The sequence below is a fragment of the Nerophis ophidion genome, linkage group LG11, assembly GCF_033978795.1.
Source record: "Nerophis ophidion isolate RoL-2023_Sa linkage group LG11, RoL_Noph_v1.0, whole genome shotgun sequence".
Taxonomy (NCBI): Eukaryota; Metazoa; Chordata; class Actinopteri; order Syngnathiformes; family Syngnathidae; genus Nerophis; species Nerophis ophidion.
Genome location: NC_084621.1, coordinates 50,714,558 through 50,732,861, shown reverse-complemented (window position 1 = coordinate 50,732,861; position 18,304 = coordinate 50,714,558). Strand labels below are relative to the sequence as shown.

Sequence of the window (18,304 nt, the reverse complement as noted above, 5' to 3'; positions counted from 1 at the left end):
AGGATATCATCAATCAATCAATGTTTACTTATAAAGCCCTAAATCACTAGTGTCTCAAAGGGCTGCACAAGCCACAACACAAACCACTACCACTTCCTCGGTAGGCCCACATAAGGGCAAGGAAAACTCACACCCAGTGGGACATCGGTGACAATGATGACCCAGTGGGACGTCGGTGACAATGATGACTATGAGAACCTTGGAGAGGACGAAAGCAATGGATGTCGATCGGGTCTAACATGATACTGTGAAAGTTCAATCCATAATGGATCCAACACAGTCGCGAGAGTCCTGTCACAGACAACATAGAATCACTCAATTACAGACGGCGTCGCCATGGCTGTAACTTCCTTGTTCTTCTGCTTCGTCTCCTTGTGTGTGCAGTTTTTTTATTAAAATCCGTAGATGTTGTAACGTGATTGGGCAGGCAAGCTGTTTATATAACAGGAAAGCGGACGTGAAAACAGGCTGTTCCTACTCATGTCCGCATGGAACTGGAAGGGGCGTGAATTTCGGGAGATTTTCGGGTGAAAATTTCTTCCGGGAGGTTTTCGGGAGAGGCGCTGAATTTCGGGAGTCTCCCGGAAATTCCGGGAGGGTTGGCAAGTATGAATCAGCTTGACCTAAACCTTGATAATAATCTTTGTGATTAACACAGGGTTACATACAATTTTACAAGGTTTATCCTGTTAAACTGTAAGTAGGTTGGATATAATCAATGAACATGATTACATTTCTAGAGGAAGATTACTAATTCAGTGTTAACATTTTCCAAATGTCGTGGAGAATTAGGGCCCCGAGGTCAAAAATGTTAAGAACACCCGCAATAACTCATGCGATTAATCACAAAAATGATCACATTCATCATGTGCAAACAGAGATTAAACGCACAATTTTTTTGGAGTCCACATGTTCCTTTCCTTAACCGTGGATTACCTGAAAAATATGGGTCGTTTTTGACTTAGACTTCCTTTATTGTCATTCAAATTTGAACTTTACTGTACAGCTAAGAACACAATTGTGCTACAATAGCTCGTTGTAGTGCAGGATAAAAGAGCAATAAGGTGCAGATATAAATAGATTTACTGTAAACATAAATATATTGCCCTTTTGCATATGCATCCACATTTACAGATGTATGTTTTATTGTCTTGTATATTGTCTACAGTCAGGTCAGTGCAAATCTAAGTGAGGAAACCATGTCCGGTGTGCTCACAGACAAATTTCACTTTGAAATAAAACCTGACTGGACTTTTAGAAACAATTATTTTCAAGTTTTAACAAAAAAAAAAAATATGTGCATTAAAGTAAGACATAAAACAAAATGTTCTTTTATGACATTCTGGCAAAATATTGGAGGAATATTACACATGCAAGTAATTTGCTGCACATATTATTGCATAATCCAAGTTTAAAGCGATTCATTCATCCATCCATCCATCCATTTTTCTACCGCTTATTCCCTTTTGGGGTCGCGGGGGGCGCTGGCGCCTATCTCAGCTACAATCGGGCGGAAGGCGGGGTACACCCTGGACAAGTCGCCACCCAATCGCAGGGCCAACACAGATAGACAGACAACATTCACACTCACATTCACACACTAGGGCCAATTTAGTGTTGCCAATCAACCTATCCCCAGGTGCATGTTTTCGGAAGTGGGAGGAAGCCGGAGTACCCGGAGGGAACCCACGCAGTCACGGGGAGGACATGCAAACTCCACACAGAAAGATCCCGAGCCTGAATTTGAACCCAGGACTGCAGGAACTTCGTATTGTGAGGCAGACGCACTAACCCCTCTTCCACTGTGAAGCCCACGATTCATCCAGCCATCCATTTTCTACCGCTTATTCCCTTTTGGGGTCGCGGGGGGTGCTGGCGCCTATCTCAGCTGCAATCGGGCGGAAGGCAGGGTACACCCTGGACAAGTCGCCACCCCATCGCAGGGCCAACACAGATAGACAGACAACATTCACACTCACATTCACACAATAGGGCCAATTTAGTGTTGCCAATCAACCTATCCCCAGGTGCATGTCTTTGGAGGTGGGAGGAAGTCGGAGTACCGGAGGGCACCCACGCATTCACGGGGAGAACATGCAAACTCCACACAGAAAGATCCCGAGCCTGGATTTGAACCCAGGACTGCAGGAACTTCGTATTGTGAGGCAGACGCACTAACCCCTCTGCCACCGTGAAGCCCGCAATTCATTCATCCATCCATCCATTTTCTACCGCTTATTCCCTTTCGGGGTTGCGGGGGGCGCTGGCGCCTATCTCAGCTACAATCGGGCGGAAGGCGGGGTACACCCTGGACAAGTCGCCACCTCATCGCAGGGCCAACACAGATAGACAGACAACATTCACACTCACATTCACACACTATGGCCAATTTAGTGTTGCCAATCAACCTATCCCCACGTGCATGTCTTTGGAAGTGGGAGGAATCATTTAACAACACTAGTAAATGTATGAAACATCAACATTAACCCCAAATTCTATTGTTTCTTTCAATGTCAATCAGGTCTTGACATTTTTTTCTCTTTAAATAATTTTGTTCTAGCTGGTTGATTTTGAACAGCACGGCTGATGTTGTGATTACTGTAGGAAAGTGGATTCTTTTTTGGATGAAACGATTAACAGTGATCTAAACAACAAATAAAAAAGCTAAACACAGCGGTTGTCAAATATTGCAGTGATAATAGTGGCTGTAATCAACATTTTAGTGTCTTAGAGCAGCAAAAGACTACACTTGTGTTTGGTGGTGATGAGAAAGGCTAATGGTTTAAGTCGTCATTTAAAGATGTATCGATTTAATGTTGTCCCATTTGACCCTCCATACAGCTGTGACTTTTATGTAGCTTACCACCATAAAGGTTGAGTGTCTCATTACATCCATGCATGAGTCCACTTGAAGTCATCAGCATCCCACCCTTGAGCCAAGTGGACGACAGGGCTCTTTTATTGTCTGTCCGAGTCATTTTTACAGAACGACAAGGCACAATCAACGACGCACTGAACCAGCCTTCAACAGGCTATGTTAAAGGGCATCTCCAGGAATTTTAACAATGTCAAATTAAATCCAGTTTAGGGAGACTTTTTTTTAAAAGGAATTTAGCAATCAGTGTGTATAAAAAGTCCAGTTTTAAGTTGACTTGTAAGGTTTGTAAGATACATCTATTTTTTTTTTACAGCTCATCGTTGATTCAATTCAACAGTGCTAAATTCTTAACGTTTTGACTTTATTTTTCTCTTGCTCAGTGATTCACACGTCTTTGTTTTTCATGTCTCCCTTTTGTCAAGTGTGTCGCTGACAGTTTACATTGTTGTAATGTTGTCAAGGAATCATGGGCCTGCAGCACTCTGGGCTTCTGGTTCACAGAGTTGCTTGAGCGCAACCGGCAATTCCAGGCATGGATCTTTGAGGGGCGGCCCAACTGCTTCTGGATGACTGGCTTCTTCAACCCGCAGGGCTTCCTGACAGCCATGAGACAGGTACACACAGCATCAGGCTACCTGCCTAACACTACCAGATGGTTTTCGGAGTCAGAGGCAGGCATATGGCCACACACACACACACACGCACACGCACACGCACACGCACACGCACACGCACACGCACAGACACACTTACGACAGAAAGGCTGAAGCAAATGACGCAGATGAAATGTGTAATTCTGCACAATTAAAAAACAGCATGTTGGTGCAAAGCATCAACCGATTAACAGTCCTTGTTTTTTATGCTCATTTGCATACTGTAGAGTTTTCTTGTTCGTTTTTTACAATACTGTTTGAACTAGATTCCTCAGCCAACATTTCATATATCAACAGTTATCATGTTCATATAAACCTGAGTTTATTGGTTCAACCTCTCTGGCATTGTAACCAGTTTGCCAACACAACAGTAGTTGTCACATTCTCTTCAGGTGTGGACCCCAAGATGCAGAGACAAAGGCAACCTGTGTGTAAACATAAATTACTGTACATATTTCAATGAAACTCACACAGAATGGATGCAAAAAAAAAAACTGTATCAAAAATCAGAATACGTTTGCTGAGGAATGCATAGAATTAAATGGAAGAACAAGTAGGACAATTTGAGCGTCTGCCAAATCAACAGAACAATTTGCAACAACTTACTCCCGCAGCTGTGCTAAAAATAGAATCACTGATTGATGATCCTCAGTAGGTGTGCCCCACTGCTCTGCCTATCACTGAAAATAGAGCAAAATATGAAAATAAAGACTGGTATTAATAACTGTATAAAAGCATGCTTGTCATGCAGAGAATGACGATAGTGACACTCCTTTATATTGGGTAAATCAGGATTCAATCCATATGTTGGGGGCAGAAACCACAAATGAGCATGTATGAACAATGCTGTTCATACATGACGACATTCAGGTAAAATTGTGATTTGTCAAAAACAGTAGCAAAGCAGGCAGAGAGGGTGAAAGAAATGCACTTTTGCACAACACCACACAATGCAAAACAATGTTAACATGCTACAGATAGCAATTAGCAAAAGAAGACATACAAATTCAAGAAATACACACTGAGACAGGGTACAGCGGAGAAGGAGATGGCACGGGGGCAGGGACGTTGTTTATTTTACAGTGTGTTTATTATTATACAAAAATGATGGGTGTGATTAATCCAAATATATATAGTGTGACTATGTGAAGCGATTTCAATACTGGGTGGTATTGAGATCGATGCGGAAGTCCAGAAAGTGCAAGACAGGCTCAGAGGTCTGGGGACAGGCAGGTGGTCAGGGGCTGGAGCGAGGCGTCGTTGTCCGGGGGCAGGTGTGACGTTAAGATCCGGGAAGGAAGCAGGAAGTGAAGAGGACATCCGGGAAAACGAGACACACAGTTCGAAACCAACACAGGACAAGACACAATGAGCACAATAAAGAGGAAACACAAAGAGCGAAAAAGCACATAGGCAAGGCAGCTAGAGACGTAAAGCCTTATTCTACTGGTAGAAGTAGCTACGTTCTGGCACTGGAACACAAGACACGCTGGCTTAAAAGAAGGCAGGAGAGCTCTCATCAGCATTAAGTGGGATGATTGATAAGTGAGTGCAGCTGCGCGGAGGCGGGTCCCGAGGCACGCACAGCAGAGTGAGAGGCGGCAGGTGTTTGAACAGTAACACGGGCCACAATATGGCCGGGGGACGGGCTTTCTATTTGTGTGTTTACTTATATCTGTCTTGTCCCTACAATTTGCCCCTCTGTCTTCTTTTTTTTTTTCTCTTCATCTTTCTACCACTCATGCTGAGTCCGGCTGTGCTAAATACTATATATATATATATATATATATATATATATATATATATATATATATATATATATATATATATATATATATATCTATGTATATATATGTGTATATGCACCTGTGTATGTTTTTTCTGCTTTGAGTGTTTCAGAGTTGGACATGTGTTTTACTGAGGTGGCTAACTATGATGCGTGCAGTTTATCAAAGCAACAAACAAACAATCGGAAAATCCCCGTTACTGAGGTGGCTAACCATGATGCGTGCAGTTTATCAAAGCAACAATCAAACAATCGGAAAATTCCTGTCGTATCAATTCCTAGATATGGTCGTAATTATACTGAATGCACTGGGCATAATAAACACAACATTATCAATATTGCTACTACGGATAATTTGTTCAAAAATTCCCTGAAACAGCCCACTACCTATAATATAGGTTTTTTAAACATAAGATCATTGTCTCCCAAAACGTTATTAGTTAATGATATTATCAGAGACAACAATCTTAACGTCATCGGTCTCAGCGAAACCTGGCTTAAACCAAACGACTTTTTTGCGCTAAATGAGGCATGTCCTCCTAACTTTACACATGCGCATATTGCCCGTCCGCTTAAAAGGGGTGGGGGGGTCGCACTAATATACAACGAAAACTTTAACCTTAGTCCTAACATAAATAATAAATATAAATCGTTTGAGGTGCTTACTATGAGGTCTGTCACACCGCTGCCTCTACACCTGGCTGTTATCTACCGCCCCCCAGGGCCCTATTCGGACTTTATCAATGAATTCTCAGAGTTCGTTGCTGATCTAGTGACACACGCCAATAATATAATCATAATGGGGGACTTTAATATCCATATGAATACCCCATCGGACCCACCGTGCGTAGCGCTCCAGACTGTAATTGATAGCTGTGGTCTCACACAAATAATAAATGAACCCACGCATCGCAACGGTAATACGATAGACCTAGTGCTTGTCAGGGGCATCACCGTTTCCAAAGTTACGATACTCCCGTTAACTAAAGTATTGTCCGATCATTACCTTATAAAATTCGAGGTTCAGACGCATGTTCGTCAAACTAATAATAATAATAACTGCTATAGCAGCCGCAACATTAATGCTGCCACAACGACAACTCTTGCTGACCTACTGCCCTCGGTAATGGCACCATTCCCAAAGTATGTGGGCTCTATTGATAACCTCACTAACAACTTTAACGCTGCCCTGCGCGAAACCATTGATAACATAGCACCGCTAAGGTTAAAAAAGGCTCCAAAAAAGCGCACCCCGTGGTTTACAGAAGAAACTAGAGCTCAGAAATTATTATGTAGAAAGCTGGAACGCAAATGGCGCACGACTAAACTTGAGGTGCACCATCAAGCATGGAGTGATAGTTTAATAACTTATAAACGCATGCTTACCTTAGCTAAAGCTAAATATTACTCAAATCTCATCCACCGTAATAAAAACGATCCTAAATTTTTGTTTAGTACGGTAGCATCGCTAACCCAACAAGGGACCCCTTCCAGTAGCTCAACCCACTCAGCTGATGACTTTATGCAATTCTTTAGTAAGAACATTGAAGTCATTAGAAAGGAGATTAAAGACAATGCGTCCCAGCTGCAACGGGGTTCTATTAACACTGATACGATGGTATACACGGCGGATACTGCCCTCCAAAATAGTTTCTCTCGTTTTGAGGAAATAACATTAGAGGAATTGTTACAACGTGTAAATGGAATAAAACAGACAACATGTTTACTTGACCCTCTTCCTGGGAAACTGATCAAGGAGCTCTTTGTATTATTAGGTCCATCAGTGCTAAATATTATAAACTTATCACTCTCCTCGGGCACTGTTCCCCTAGCATTCAAAAAAGCGGTTATTCATCCTCTTCTTAAAAGACCTAACCTCGATCCTGACCTCATGGTAAACTACCGACCGGTGTCTCACCTTCCCTTTATTTCAAAATTCCTCGAAAAAATTGTTGCGTAGCAGTTAAATGAACACTTAGCGTCTAACAATCTATGTGAAACCTTTCAATCCGGTTTCAGGGCAAATCACTCCACGGAGACAGCCCTCGCAAAAATGACTAATGATCTATTGCTAACGATGGATTCTGATGCGTCATCTATGTTGCTGCTCCTCGATCTTAGCGCTGCTTTCGATACCGTCGATCATAATATTTTATTAGAACGTATCAAAACACGAATTGGTATGTCAGACTTAGCCCTGTCTTGGTTTAACTCTTATCTTACTGATAGGATGCAGTGTGTCTCCCATAACAATGTGACCTCGGACTACGTTAAGGTAACGTGTGGAGTTCCCCAGGGTTCGGTCCTTGGCCCTGCACTCTTCAGCATCTACATGCTGCCGCTAGGTGACATCATACGCAAATACGGTATTAGCTTTCACTGTTATGCTGATGACACCCAACTCTACATGCCCCTAAAGCTGACCAACACGCCGGATTGTAGTCAGTTGGAGGCGTGTCTTAATGAAATTAAACAATGGATGTCCGCTAACTTTTTGCAACTCAACGCCAAAAAAACGGAAATGCTGATTATCGGTCCTGCTAGACACCGAACTCTATTTAATAATACAACTCTAACATTTGACAACCAAACAATTAAACCAGGCGACACGGTAAAGAATCTGGGTATTATCTTCGACCCAACTCTCTCCTTTGAGGCACACATTAAAAGCGTTACTAAAACTGCCTTCTTTCATCTCCGTAATATCGCTAAAATTCGCTCCATTCTGTCCACTAAAGACGCTGAGATCATTATCCATGCGTTTGTTACGTCTCGCCTCGACTACTGTAACGTATTATTTTCGGGTCTCCCCATGTCTAGCATTAAAAGATTACAGTTGGTACAAAATGCGGCTGCTAGACTTTTGACAAGAACAAGAAAGTTTGATCACATTACGCCTGTACTGGCTCACCTGCACTGGCTTCCTGTGCACTTAAGATGTGACTTTAAGGTTTTACTACTTACGTATAAAATACTACACGGTCTAGCTCCATCCTATCTTGCCGATTGTATTGTACCATATGTCCCGGCAAAAAATCTGCGTTCAAAGGACTCCGGCTTGTTAGTGATTCCCAAAGCCCAAAAAAAGTCTGCGGGCTATAGAGCGTTTTCCGTTCGGGCTCCAGTACTCTGGAATGCCCTCCCGGTAACAGTTCGAGATGCCACCTCAGTAGAAGCATTTAAGTCTCACCTTAAAACTCATTTGTATATTCTAGCCTTTAAATAGACTCCCTTTTTAGACCAGTTGATCTGCCGTTTCTTTTCTTTTTCTTCTATGTCCCACTCTCCCTTGTGGAGGGGGTCCGGTCCGATCCGGTGGCCATGTACTGCTTGCCTGTGTATCGGCTGGGGACATCTCTGCGATGCTGATCCGCCTCCGCTTGGGATGGTTTCCTGCTGGCTCCGCTGTGAACGGGACTCTCGCTGCTGTGTTGGATCCGCTTTGGACTGGACTCTCGCGACTGTGTTGGATCCATTGTGGATTGAACTTTCACAGTATCATGTTAGACCCGCTCGACATCCATTGCTTTCCTCCTCTCTAAGGTTCTCATAGTCATTATTGTCACCGATGTCCCACTGGGTGTGAGTTTTCCTTGCCCTTATGTGGGCCTACCGAGGATGTCGTGGTGGTTTGTGCAGCCCTTTGAGACACTAGTGATTAAGGGCTATATAAGTAAACATTGATTGATTGATTGATATATGTATATATATATATCCAAACATTTAATAAAGGCAAATACAAATAAGGCAGCAAGAGAAGATTCCTAAACTTCTCTTTTGTAAAGTAAATCTGTAGGGCAGATATGGAGATCCGCATCATCAATATGATTTGCCCGAGTGGTTGGACAGTACTGACTGTTTTAAAAAAAAACTAAAAAAAAAAAAAAACGGGACTATAGTTTGGGGTCCCTTGCACTAAGGTGTGCAGTGAACAATACACCAGCTCCCTCTGAGACATGGCACTTGCATATAAAGCACTCAGGTGTGTGGATTGCCTACAGGTGTGTGTTCCTAATCACCAAACTGAGGCAGGTGTGTCAATCAAAACTCCACACGAGGCAGGAGAAGTGCACAGGAAGTAGAAAAAAAGCAGGGAGGAACAAGCACTTGAACACAAAACACTGGGACATATTGCACTGCAAAAAGTCAGTGTTAAAACAAAACAAGAAACAAAATACAAAAATTAAGGGTATTTTATCTGAACTAAGCAAAATTATCTGCCAATAGAACAATACATTTCGGCTTGTCTAGACTTTCAAAAACAAGTAAAATTAGCTAACCTCAATGAACCCAAAATACCTTAAAATAAGTATATTCTCACTAATAACAAGCGTACTTTTATTGGTAGAAATTTTTTTTTCAACCTTTTTGCTCAATATGTTGAAAAATATTCTTACATTCAGTAAATGCTAGTGCCATTATCTTGACATAATGATATGCGCTCGGCATCATGATTTTTTTTTTTTCCATGCTTGAAGTAAGAAAAATATTACTTCAAAAAAAGTAGTTTTATACTTGTGAGTGTTAATGACACAGCTTCCAACACTTGATGTCCTAGTTTCAAGCTTGTTTTACTCAATATAGGTCATAAAATCTCAGCAACAAGCTGTAATATCTTACTGAGATAATTTAGGACCAAAACCCTTAAAATAAGTAACACTCTAACATAAAATCTGCTTAGTGAGAATAATTATTTCATCAGATAGAAAATAAGCAAATATCACCCTTATTTGAGATATAAAATCTTACTTAGATTACAGTTTTTGCAGTGTACATAAAGCCAAACTTCTCATGCAGAAAACAAAACTAAACACTTCAACTTGTCGATTCTTCTTCTTGGCATTCCTCTTGGTACTCATACAGGAGATCACCCGGGCCAACAAAGGCTGGGCTCTGGACCGTATGGTACTTTGCAACGAGGTGACCAAGTGGATGAAGGACGACATCACGCAGCCCGCTGCTGAGGGAGTGTATGTCTACGGCCTCCACCTGGAGGGGGCCGGGTGGGATCGCCGTACTTGCAAACTCATCGACTCCAAACCTAAAGTCCTGTTTGAGATGATGCCTGTGATCCGGTTGTATGCTGAGAATAACGGTGAGATTGCGTAACACAGAAAAGTCAGAGTTAACCCTTACCTCCTATAGAGTCTTCACAGGGACATGTTTTCCCAGCTTGTCTCTCTTGCTTTAACATTTGCCTCCCACACAGTCCGTGTACCCAGAATAAATAGACAGTGCAATTTAGTCGGAGTATCGATTGATGGCGCAGGGGTTTGTTCAGGACGAGAACAGGCTATTTTCAAGCAGGCGGTAAACACCATGACACCATACCCTCTTCCTCGATGTTCTGTTTCCATGTGATAACCCCCTGCTGTGTTCGGAGAGCGGTAAGAGGAGCTTGAAAATTGGTCTGTTCCCTGCCCATAGCTTGTGACAACTGATACTAACATTTGACAGTCAGTGGTGTGAGTAATCTGTGAAGTCAAACAAGAAATATTTTTATACTCCTTGGTTTATAACTAGATCTTAGCTCTTGTTAACACACACATGTCCATAATTATGGTGCAAAAGACTAATGTCTGTGACTAAAAAATGTCTTCAATTTTCCAGTGTAACACTAAGGCTGTTCATTACTACAATCGGATTGAATGGGTTAATCATCTAAAACCAACTTCTTACTTTGGTACCTGCTTTTGTAAATATGGGATCCCCATAAGTCCCGGAAATGTGAAATCAAGCCATGGAAGCGTGGTGGAGATATTTTAAAACATTCTTGCCTTCTTCCAAACTTGCTCCAAATGAGCCGTTTGGAATTGAAGAGTTTAGTGAGATAGTTTGCCTTAGTTACGTCAGCGTATAGCTACAAAAATGTTAAGAGGCTTACCCCAAGAGATTTATGTGAGTCAGCGATTTTAATCCATTCTAGTCCAAAGTTATAGTCAATAAGTTCCTTCTTTATCGATCCTCTTGTTGTGGGGTAGACTGGTTCGTACATGCACGTGCATGCTAAAATCCTCCACTGTTTGTATTTGGAATAAAAAGCAGCGTATAATTCTAATGTGTATCGGTCAGTAGACTCGATATGGAAGCTCTAAAAACAACAACATGACTGACTGGGGGCGGACGCAGACGAAGGGGGGCCTTGGCCCATAGGAAGACTACGACAAGTAAATAAGATCGCCCAAAAAACAGTGCGTTCTAAAGAGACGGTCGGAAAGGGGCTTGAAGAAGGTCTGTAAAACAATCTATGCAACAATTTGACCAAATAACCACCATAACATGTTATGTAGAGTAGACCACAAGTAAGTGTTTTAAATGTAGAAAAAAAATAAATGACCCCTTTAAATGTTCGTATTGTTTTTCGATTTTTCCCATCTGAGAAGAATACCTACTGTTTCATCATTAGAGACTTCATGAGGACAAGTCCATCGATCATCCATCCATCCATCATCTTCCGCTTATCCGAGGTCGGGTCGCGGGGGCAACAGCCTAAGCAGGGAAACCCAGACTTCCCTCTCCCCAGCAACTTTGTCTAGCTCTTCCCGGGGGATCCCGAGGCGTTCCCAGGCCAGCCGGGAGACATAGTCTTCCCAACGTGTCCTGGGTCTTCCCCGTGGCCTCCTACCGGTTGGACGTGCCCTAAACACCTCCGTAGGGAGGCGTTCGGGTGGCATCCTGACCAGATGCCCGAACCACCTCATCTGGCTCCTCTCGATGTGAAGGAGCAGCGGCTTTACTTTGAGTCCCTCCCGGATGGCAGAGCTTCTCACCCTATCTCTAAGGGAGAGCCCCGCCACACGGCGGAGGAAACTCATTTCGGCCGCTTGAACCCGTGATCTTATCCTTTCGGTCATGACCCAAAGCTCATGACCATAGGTGAGGATGGGAACTTAGATCGACCGGTAAATTGAGAGCTTTGCCTTCCGGCTCAGCTCCTTTTTCACCACAACAGATCGGTACAACGTCCGCATTACTGAAGACGCCGCACCGATCCGCCTGTCGATCTCACGATCCACTCTTCCCTCACTCGGGAACAAGACTCCTAGGTACTTGAACTCCTCCACTTGGGGCAGGGTCTCCTCCCCAACCCGGAGATGGCATTCCACCCTTTTCCGGGCGAGAACCATGGACTCGGACTTGGAGGTGCTGATTCTCATTCCGGTCGCTTCACACTCGGCTGCGAACCGATCCAGCGAGAGCTGAAGATCCCGGTCAGAGGAAGCCATCAGGACCACATCATCTGCAAAAAGCAGAGACCTATCAATCATCAATCAATGAACGTTTATTTATATAGCCCTTAATCATAAGTGTGTCAAAGGGCTGAACAAGCCACAACGACATCAGATCCCACATCAGGGCAGGAAAAAACTCAACCCAATGGGATACAATAAGAAACCTTGGAGGGCACTGCAGATGTAGAGACCCCCACCCCCACCCCATTAAGATATAGTATTTTTTTTGTGGCAGCATCGGATAAAGTTATGTTTAAGTTTTGCTTCTGCATCTCGTACAGGGTTTTTTCAGGTATTAGCAAATGTAATTAAATGCTTGTTCACGCCATTTTTATTGCCACTTAAAAAAATTGCCCATGTCCATATGGTTATTATAGATAATCAAAAGCTTACAATTAGGGATGTACTGATCAGGGTTTAATGTGGCCAAATCCGATACTGATTATCTATGGGTGAGATTGGCTGATACTGATATTGTAAGAAACATTTGTTCAGTCAAGAGGACAACTGAAAACTCAAAACCAGCTTGCTAGTACCACCATCTACAGCAGATTGAAATAATCAGGACTCTTAAAGGCCTACTGAAATGAGATTTTCTTATTTAAACGGGAATAGCAGGTCTATTCTATGTGACATACTTGATCATTTTGCGATATTGCCATATTTCTGCTGAAAGGATTTAGTAGAGAACATTGACGATAAAGTTTGCAACTTTTGGTCGCTAATAGAAAAGCCCAGCCTTTACCGGAAGTATGTGCGCGTGACGTCACGAGTTGCAGGGCTCCACACATATTCACATTATTTTTAATGGGAGTCACCAGCAGTAAGAGCAATTCGGACCGAGAAAGCGACAATTTCCCAATTAATTTGAGCGAGGATGAAAGATTTGTGAACTAGGACATTGATAGTGAAGGACTAGAAAAAAAAAGAAAAAAAAAGCAACGGCTCCGGGCGGCGGCAGTGTGAGCGTTTCAGATGTAATTACACACATTTACTAGGATAATTGTGGAAGATCCCTTATCTTCTTATTGTTTTAATAGTGTTTTAGTGAGATTTTAAAGATTGTAAAGACATACCTCGAGGTCGGATGGCTGCGGTGAACACGAAGTGTCTCAGAGAGAAGCCGAGGAGCAAAGCTCACAGCTGTCTTTGAAACAGCTGCTGCAGGACGAGGAATAATCCAATGATTTCTCCGGTAAAATATATATCACAATTTCCCCATCCAAAAACATGCTGGTTGACGAAGACTAAACCTGTTCGCTTGACCACTCTGTGTTAAAGCTTCACAACAAACAAAGAAACACCGGCTGTGTCTCGGTGCTAAAGACAGCTGCAATCCACCGCTTTCCACCAACAGCATTGTTCTTTATAGTCTCCATTATTAAATGAACAAATTGCAAAAGATTCAGCAAAACACATATCCAAAATACTGTGTAATTACGCCATGAACAGAGACGACTTTTAGCTGTGTTTGGTGCAGCGCTAATATTTCCTTACAGTCCGTGACATCGGGCGTACGCGTCATCATTCCGCGACGTTTTCAACAAGAAACTCGCGGGAAATTTAAAATTGCAATTTAGTAAACTAAAAAGGCCGTATGGGCATGTGTTGCAATGTTAATATTTCATCATAGATGTATAAACTATCAGACTGCGTGGTCGGTAGTAGTGGGTTTTAGTAGGCATTTAACAAGCTGAATAGTGCAAAAATGAAAATAAAGAAGTCACATCTCAAAACATTGCCTGGATTATACAACTATGGTAAAGTAAAAAAATAACATGTGACGAAGGCAAGCTTCATATAAATAAACAATTTGAATAAACTATAAAAGAAAATAGGTTCTTACATTGAAAAGACCGTGTGCAAAATATCTTATGCAATGTCAACAGAAAAACAACTTTGTGAAGTTAAAAATTTGAATCAATCCAGCGAGCTGTAAGACTCAACATTGACAAAGAACTGACATCCGAGCGCCGTATATCACTCTTGAAACTTGAAAAGGATAAGACGCCGTCTTTAAAAAAACTTTCGATGTAAGCCCACACTGCCTGCTAGTGGAGCTCGGCTCGGGCTATGTTGGTGAAATATTTCCGTCCAGGTAGCACTTAGCGGGGCTTTATTTTACTGTTATATTCTTATTTTACTGTTATATTTTTATTCCCATTGCTGCTTTTTATTTTTATTCTTATTGTAATATTGTTCTATTTTGTTTCCATTTATACCCCCATTATTTACTTTTTACTTTTTAAATTGATCTGAACTCTGTACACTCAATGTTTTTAAGTTTATTTTTATTCATTGTTTGATGGATTGACATACTTACTGTTGGTCCAGTCCTGTCATATTTCATGTTTGAATGCCACTGGACATCACATTTATTGTATTTTATTTGCCATTTAAGGTCTTCATTTTCACAAAATCCGTTTAATGACTTAATGTTTTTTAATGCACAAACCCTGTTGTAGCACATAACTGTAGTGCATTCAAGGGCCCTTGATTAAAACAAAGGCTTAACCCCCAGTAGATGTTCCTTTAGTAATATTTACTATAATAAAAGTAATGATGGACTATCATGATTATGTCGTTCCTTATTTTTGTATTTTCTACAGTTTACAAGTACAAACCCTGTTTCCATATGAGTTGGGAAATTGTCTTATATGTAAATATAAACGGAATACAATGATTTGCAAATCCTTTTCAACCCATATACAGTTGAATATGCTGCAAAAATTTGATATTCAAACTGATAAACATTTTTTTTTTGTCGTTAATTATTAACTTTAGAATTTGATGCGAGCAACACGTGACAAAGAAGTTGGGAAAGGTGGCAATAAATACTGATAAAGTTGAGGAATGCTAATCACACACTTATTTGGAACATCCCACAGGTGTGCAGGTTAATTGGGAACAGGTGGGTGCCATGATTGGGTAAAAAACAGATTTTGATCCTTTCTTTTAAAAGAAAGGATGGGTCGAGGTACACGCCTTTATCTACAACTGCGTGAGCAAATAGTCAAACAGTTTATAAACAACGTTTCTCAAAATGCAATTGCAAGAAATTTAGGAATTTCAACATCTACGGTCCATACTATCATCAAAAGGTTCAGGGAATCTGGAGAAATCACTCCACGTGAGCGGCATGGCCGGAAACCAACACTGAATGACCGTAACCTTCGATCCCTGTTTTAAAAACTGACATCAATCTCTAAAGGATATCACTACATGAGCTCAGGAACACTTCAGAAAACTACTGTCACTAAATACAGTTCGTCGCTACAGCTGTAAGTGCAAGTTAAAGCTCTACTATGCAAAGCGAAAGCCATTTATCAACAACATCCAGAAATGCCGCCGGCTTCTCTGGGCCCGAGATCATCTAAGATGGACTGATGCAATGTGGAAATGTGTTCTGTGGTCTGACGAGTCCACATTTCAAATTGTTTTTGGAATTATTCGACATCGTGTCATCTGGACCAAAGGAAAGCGAACCATCCGGACTGTTATCGACACAAAGTTCAAAAGCCAGCATCTGTAATGGTATGGGGGTGCATTAGTGGCCAAGGCATGGGTAACTTACACATCTGTGAAGGCACCATTAACGCTGAAAGGTACATAAAGGTTTTGGAAAAACATATGCTGCCATCTAAGCGCCGTCTTTTTTAATGGACGCCCCTGCTTATTTCAGCAAGACAATGCCAAGCCACATTCAGCATGTGTTACAACAGCGTGACTTCGTAAAAAAGAGTGCGGGTACTTTCCTGGCCCACCTGCAGGCCAGACCTGTCTCCCATCGAAAATGTGTGTCGCATCATGATGCGTAAAATACGACAGCGGAGACCCCGGACTGTTGAACGACTGAAGCTCGACATAAAACAAGAATGGGAAAGAATTCCACTTTCAAAGCTTCAACAATTAGTTTCCTCAGTTCCCAAACATTTATTGAGTGTTGTTAAAAAAAAAAGGTGATGTAAAACAGTGGTGAACATGCCCCTTTGCCAAAAACTTTGGAACGTGTTGCAGCCATGAAATTCTAAGTTAATTATTATTGGCCAAAAAAATAAAGTTTATGAGTTTGAACATCAAATATGTTGTCTTTGTAGTGCATTCAACTGAATATGGCTTGAAAAGGATTTGCAAATCATTTTATTCCGTTTGTATTTACATCCAACACAATTTCCCAACTCATATGGAAACAAGGTTTTCAATTACACCGTCTTATACCATGAATTGATTAAGGTGGACCCTGACTTAAACAAGTTGAAAAACGTATTTGGGTGTTACCATTTAGTGGTCAATTGTATTGAACATGTACTGTACTGTGCAATCTATGAATACACGTTTCAATCACTCAATCGGTTCTTCCATGTGTTGCAGGAACCAAAGACAGTCGCCTTTACTCTTGTCCAATCTACAAAAAGCCTGTCAGAACAGACTTGAACTACATTGCAGCGGTGGACCTCAAGACCTCCCTTGCTCCAGAGTTCTGGATCCTGCGTGGCGTTGCACTCCTCTGTGATGTCAAATAATCTCCAAGTTTTGACAGAAAGTCAACATGCGTTAAATGAGTCCGTGGGAGTGAGAGGAAGTGAAGGACAAACAGTTGCTGTTTGGGTTTTAACAATAACACAGCTTTACCCTTTGAGGACCTGCAGAGGCGGCTTCTAAACGTGACCTTTACATCTGTAATACACCACGAGCAAAACTAGCAGGATTTGACACTCACAGGAAAATGGCTTAATTATAAACAGTTGAAGCTGAATGAAAAGCTTCATTATTCAAATTCACCTTTGTCGTGTTTGCACGACACAACAGCAGAGAAGAACTGCTCAATCTTATTGGGTGTTGTTTTTCTTGAAAAACAAAGAAAGCTGTGTGTAGTTGCATACAACGAATGTCAATGATTGTGAAATCTGGTGCAGTCGACCCTTGCTTATCGTGGCTGACCAATGTAAACAGTTTTCCACGAAGCAAGATATTAGATATTTTCATAATTGGAGAATTAAAAAAAACAGTTTATGGCCTTTTAAATACGTTTTTTGACATAATTACAGCACTCTTAACATTAATAACACCTAACATTCTAACCTTGAGTGGTTTTCTACTGTAGATTGAAGTTGTCATCAGTAGGCCAGAAGATCCTTTAAGCGTCAATTGCTATGGTTGCCACCCGGCCACTACGACGTAGAAATACTTATTCACATCCCGGGTAATTCCCCTTAGATTAAAACTGAGCTTCAATGTGCTAAAACAGTAGGGAAGGGATTTGACTGGCCCTATTCCTTGGTGGATCTTGCATTAGAGCAGTGGTTCTCAACCTTTTTTCAGTGAAGTACCCCCTGTGAACATTTTTTTAATTCAAGTACCCCCTAATCAGAGCAAAGCATTTTTGGTTGAAAAAAATAGATAAAGAAGTAAAGTACAGCACTATGTCATCAGTTTCTGATTTATTAAATTGTATAACAGTGCAAAATATTGCTCATTTGTAGTGGTCTTTCTTGAACTATTTGGGAAAAAAGATATAAAAATAACTAAAAACTTTTTGAAAAATAAACAAGTGATTCAATTATAAATAAAGATTTCTACACATAAAGTAATCATTAACTTAAAGTGCCCTCTTTGGGGATTGTAATAGAGATCCATCTGGATTCATGAACTTAATTCTAAACATTTGTTCACACAAAAATAAATCTTTAACGTCAATATTTATGGAACATGTCCACAAAAAAATCTAGCTGTCAACACTGAATATTGCATTGTT

General features: G+C 41.3%; 1 protein-coding gene across 1 annotated transcript in view; it reads left to right on the top strand.

The window, feature by feature from the left end:
- The window catches only part of dnah5 (dynein, axonemal, heavy chain 5), a 240,506-nt gene extending 222,457 nt beyond the window's left edge, over window positions 1-18,049 (top strand). The window contains exons 87-89 of the mRNA XM_061914766.1: window positions 3,340-3,492; window positions 10,181-10,412; window positions 16,921-18,049. Of these exons, the coding sequence (XP_061770750.1) occupies window positions 3,340-3,492; window positions 10,181-10,412; window positions 16,921-17,072 (537 nt within the window). The 3' untranslated portion in view covers window positions 17,073-18,049. The remainder of the gene's footprint in view (window positions 1-3,339; window positions 3,493-10,180; window positions 10,413-16,920) is intronic.
- The last annotated feature ends 255 nt before the right edge of the window (window positions 18,050-18,304 follow it).